Source organism: Tachysurus vachellii, chromosome 3 (genome assembly GCF_030014155.1).
Source record: "Tachysurus vachellii isolate PV-2020 chromosome 3, HZAU_Pvac_v1, whole genome shotgun sequence".
Taxonomy (NCBI): Eukaryota; Metazoa; Chordata; class Actinopteri; order Siluriformes; family Bagridae; genus Tachysurus; species Tachysurus vachellii.
In genome coordinates this window covers 796,475-801,474 of record NC_083462.1, presented here as the reverse complement: position 1 = coordinate 801,474, position 5,000 = coordinate 796,475, and the positions used below count along the sequence as shown (strand labels likewise).

Genomic DNA, 5,000 nt, shown 5'->3' with positions numbered 1-5,000 from the left:
CAGTGTGAGACACATAGTGTGACAGTGTGAGACACATAGCGTGACAGTGTGAGACACATAGCGTGACAGTGTGAGACACATAGTGTGACAGTGTGAGACACATAGTGTGACAGTGTGAGACACATAGTGTGACAGTGTGAGACACATAGCGTGACAGTGTGAGACACATAGCGTGACAGTGTGAGACACATAGCGTGACAGTGTGAGACACATAGTGTGACAGTGTGAGACACATAGTGTGACAGTGTGAGACACATAGTGTGACAGTGTGAGACACATAGCGTGACAGTGTGAGACACATAGCGTGACAGTGTGAGACACATAGCGTGACAGTGTGAGACACATAGTGTGACAGTGTGAGACACAGTCCTTTACTACAATTCCATGTTCTCAGTTCCATTCTATTCATACAACATGTTCTTCTCAGAACTAGCTCCTACTCACTGTGCTCCTGTCCAATGTCCCTAAACCCTAAATAAGAAGTTGTTTCACACACGTATGTATGTCTCCCCCTGCTGTATGACTCAGTGTACTACACTTCCTCCTGTACACAGGAAAAAGACTCGGGTTTAATGGCCGAATAAGAACTTTACTGCAATAGCAGCAGCGCTTTTATAAACATTCTTCAGTCTTTACACTTTATTGTTCATTACTGCGCGTGTTTCCGTGTTTACAGCAGTATATATAAAGGCGGTGTTATTATTGTCCTGTTTAAGGAGCTGCAGCTGAAATGTCCTGATAAATAAACACACCTCACAGGTACAGTACACTTTATTCACACACACACACACACACACACACACACACACACACACACACACACACACACACACACACATATTTGATGGAGTTTGATGTGTAATTATGTGTTTATTAAAGCTAAACCCCGCTGTGCTGCTTGCTTTGGGCTACAGGTGCTAGCTGTTTTTAGCATTTTAGCAAGATGACAACTTTTAGTCGATGCAAAAGATATTTTCTTCCACATTAACACGTCACGTTAGAGTTTTAGTAAACGTTTAATCTTCATCTTGCAGAAGAAAAGCAGGAAATTGATCCAGATGAGTTATATGCGTCATGTCGGAAAATGCAGTTATCTGAACCCACCTGTATTCATACAATTCCTTCATACCCCACAAGGATTGGCTACTCCTTAACCCAAATACTGCTTTGATTGGTCAGTTTTACTCCCACGTTAACGCAGACGCGATCCTACTGGCTAATCAAGTCGTAGGAGGCGGGACATGTCGAAATGTGGGTAGGAAGAATAACACTGACTTGTTTACATGTTAGCTTTAGCATACAGAAGCTAGTTAGTAAACTGCAGAATGTTCCTCAGATTAACATTTTATTACCATTTTAACTCAGTACGCTTAGTTTAGGTGTAGATTTTAAACTGTAAAGTTTTAAATGAACCGCTTTTATGAGTCGACAGACTTTAGTTATTTCTACACATTTTACCCCAAACATTTAAAACACTGCTTGATGTTGTGTCTCCTTCACTGGGGCACTTTGTCAGGTTCTGCCCCGACCAGGACACCCCACAGACCTGCTCTTGTCAGTCACTCAGGTTCTTACACTGGTCTATAACAGACCTGACTGTCCTCCTGATGCCCCACATTCTCACAGCTCTGATAAGGAGCAGATACTCAGTGTTTTTCACTGCACCTGCCAGCTAATGTTCAGCTGATCAGTACGACATCATTAACACATGACTGGTGGAGATGTTATAGACCTGTCTATACAATACTACATGACTCGTTACAGCTGATTTAGTCTGTTTCTGCTCTGGTGATTTCTCCAGATCTTTGTGGACATGCATGTGGACTAACATCCTGTAAATCTGTTCTATTCTGCAGTTTAATGGAAGACTTTATAAAAACAGCAGAAGATCAGAGAACTCCGGTTTCATCCGAGGTGTGACACATTGTGGTTTAACACAGACACAGAACACACAGACTGTATGGTGTTGAGTTTGGTGTGTTGTCTTGGGCATGCTGATGTTGTTTATATTGATTGTGTCTTGTCTTGTTTCAGGACACCAGACAAGTACTTAAAGGTAAATACCTTAGTGATGTGATTAGATAGTGTAAACTCTGTCTGTGTTATAAACTCTGTGTACTAACTGACATACTGATGTAAAAGTTTGTGTTCTTGACTTTCTGTCCACTCAGACTCAACCACTCCTGTCCCCTTAAACTGTGTGACACTGCGCTCTAGTTCCACTCCATCCTTGTCCCCTTATCCTGCTCTTGGCGGACCTGCAGTGCTCCCTGCAGGTGAGAGCAATGAAAAGCAAATCACTGTGGCAAATGGACAGGTCCCTCCTGCGTTGTCTTTGTGGCACATGTCGCGTGAAGTTCCACCTCGTTTCCGGAACCATCAGGAGCCTAAAATCCTGCTGAAGAGGGGCCAGTCTTTAGATGGTATTTCACCATTACTGCACACAATGGATCAGTCAAATGCAAGCACTACACAACGCTCAGGTGGGCAAGTAATTTAGTACACATAAAGTCTCTACTAGTCACCAAAATAGCCCCTTTTAGTCATCATGTTTTATCATGTACGAATGAGGGATTTAACGCAAATGCAACTTCTATAAAGCTTGATTCAGCACTATTTTGTGTCTGTTTTGTGTGGGTTTTATTTATTTATTTATTTATTGAGATCTTAACGTAAACCTCACCACTTTCCTACTTTTCCTGCTGTCTTTAGCTTCTTCAACTTATGCAAATTCCACATGCGTCCCGGGCTCCGGAGCACCGCTGCTATCTCAGGGAATGGATAAGGTCGTAGTAGATGGGTCTGACCTGCAGGCATGGCCATTTATTGTGGACAGTAGGAGGCAGAAGGAATCTATGAACAAAGCTTCATGGGAATGCAATCAAAGCATACAAAAGATCCAGACAGAACAGGTGGAGCTTGATGTCACTGCAGATGTAAGCAATGCAGAATCAATCTTCTGTTCCTCCTGTGAAACTGCCGTGAATTCAGCAGATACAGAATGCATGCAGCAGAAGATACAAAGTCAGGATGGAGGCCAAAGTGAAGACAACAGGGTGGAAAAGGAAACGGGACCAAACCAAGCAGAAGCAGACATTGCTGACGGCTGCAAAGAGTTAAACGTGGCAGTGCAGCTCCCTTCTTTCAGTTCAAATCTTAAAGCCTTAATTCCTGGTACGTGTCCTAGTAGCACAAGCGGAGAACTGCTGGAGTCTGGAGAAGTATGGGGAACATCTGGGGAAAGCCAAATGGGATTGAAAAGCACTGGGAGTAATGGAGTCAGCCAGGAGGTATCTCAGACAGTTTGGGGTGAAGAAAGAGGTGGGTTAAAAAAGCAGGCAGCTACAGTTAGGCTGGGTGACGTGCCAAAAGACGGCAGGAATGAACAGTCAAATGAAAGCCCTGAGTGTTGTTTACAGGACAGTCAAATTATTACAAACAATACAACAGAGAAAGTGACGAATGAGAAAGAACAGCAGGGCTCTGAGTGTGAGTCTGTTGGCCACAGAAGCAGCGAGGGTGGGACTTGGTCTCACAACAACTCCAGAGCTCAATCCTCATGCACTGAAGTGACCTTACAGAGCATGCTCAGTCGAAATGATCTGGATCCCAGAGTACTTTGTAACACTGGTTGGGGGCAGACTCAGATCAAGCAGAGCATAGCCTGGGATTTGGAGGTGGACAGTAAATCAGGTGGAGACTGGACTGAGCATACACAAACTGATACTAACAGCCCCAGCTGTCCTCAGTGGTCCAGGGATATGCAGGGCCATTTAAAGGGGGGCAGGGGCCAGAGAACTGGGAGTAAAGAGGACGAATGTGAGGAGAAAATAGATGGTGAACAGGGTGCCTTACTGACAGGGAGGGGCAACAGCTGGGTGGAGGCGGTTGAGGATGAACAGGTAGGAAGGTGGGATGGGAATAGGAGTGGTAGTGGCCAGCAGAGAGAAGGGGACAGGGGCAGTTGGGGCCTAGGAGACACTCAGTGGGGGGAAAACAAAAGTAGAGCTGGACAAGGTGAGAAGTCTTGGGCTTATTCTGAGGATGAGGGATGGAGGTGCAAAAAGCACCAGGGATGGGGGGACAATCGCCACCCGCAACATATTACAAACAATCAAGCAGCACCGAAAGACCCAAATCAGCAGCAGCTACAACAATCCCAGTCCCAGCTCACACAACCAAGAGGCTTACAGGAGTCCAGGGATCCATCCTCAGGCCCTGTGGTATTGAACCAAAGCTCAGGATGGAAACCCGGTCCCATTCCACCCAAGTCTTCGGCCACTGAGCTAAGTGGGTGGGAGGAGCCCTCACCCCAGTCCATTAGCAGGAAGATGGAAATTGATGATGGTACTTCAGCATGGGGCGACCCAGCTCACTATGACAAGAGGAGTGTGAACATGTGGGAGAAGAGCAACCTGCAGCAGAGGGGGCAGTCTTCTCAACAACAGCATGAGTCCATGGCAGAAACTACCCTGACCAGCAGAGACAAGAACATAGGTTAGTGTGTATTAAATGTAGTGTGTTACAGTGTTAGACACAGTTAACAGGGTGGTTAGTAACAGAGTGGTAAGTAACAGGGGGGGTAAGTAACAGGGTGGTTAGTAACAGGGGGGTAAGTAACAGGGTGGTTAGTAACAGAGTGGTAAGTAACAGGGGGGGTAAGTAACAGGGTGGTTAGTAACAGGGTGGTTAGTAACAGGGTGGTTAGTAACAGGGTGGTAAGTAACAGGGTGGTTAGTAACAGGGTGGAAAGTAACAGGGTGGAAAGTAACAGGGTGGTTAGTAACAGGGTGGTTAGTAACAGGGTGGTTAGTAACAGGGTGGAAAGTAACAGGGTGGTAAGTAACGGGGGTAAGTAACAGGGGGTAAGTAACAGGGTGGTAAGTAACAGGGTGGTAAGTAACAGGGTGGTTAGTAACAGGGGGGTAAGTAACAGGGTGGTAAGTAACGGTGGTTAGTAACAGGGGGGTAAGTAACAGGGGGGGTAAGTAACAGGGGGG

The 5,000-nt window shown here is 45.7% G+C and overlaps 1 protein-coding gene across 4 annotated transcripts in view; it reads left to right on the top strand.

The window, feature by feature from the left end:
• Window positions 1-551: 551 nt before the first annotated feature.
• LOC132842469 (trinucleotide repeat-containing gene 6B protein-like) overlaps window positions 552-5,000 on the top strand; it is a 19,334-nt gene continuing 14,885 nt past the window's right edge. For 3 of the 4 annotated variants that reach the window (XM_060865188.1, XM_060865187.1, XM_060865184.1), the window contains exons 1-5: window positions 552-759; window positions 1,857-1,914; window positions 2,035-2,056; window positions 2,172-2,483; window positions 2,713-4,497. In XM_060865188.1, the coding sequence (XP_060721171.1) occupies window positions 1,861-1,914; window positions 2,035-2,056; window positions 2,172-2,483; window positions 2,713-4,497 (2,173 nt within the window). In that variant the 5' untranslated portion in view covers window positions 552-759; window positions 1,857-1,860. Of the gene's footprint in view, window positions 760-1,801; window positions 1,915-2,034; window positions 2,057-2,171; window positions 2,484-2,712; window positions 4,498-5,000 lie in introns of all 4 variants that reach the window. The other variant, XM_060865185.1, reaches the window with a different exon arrangement.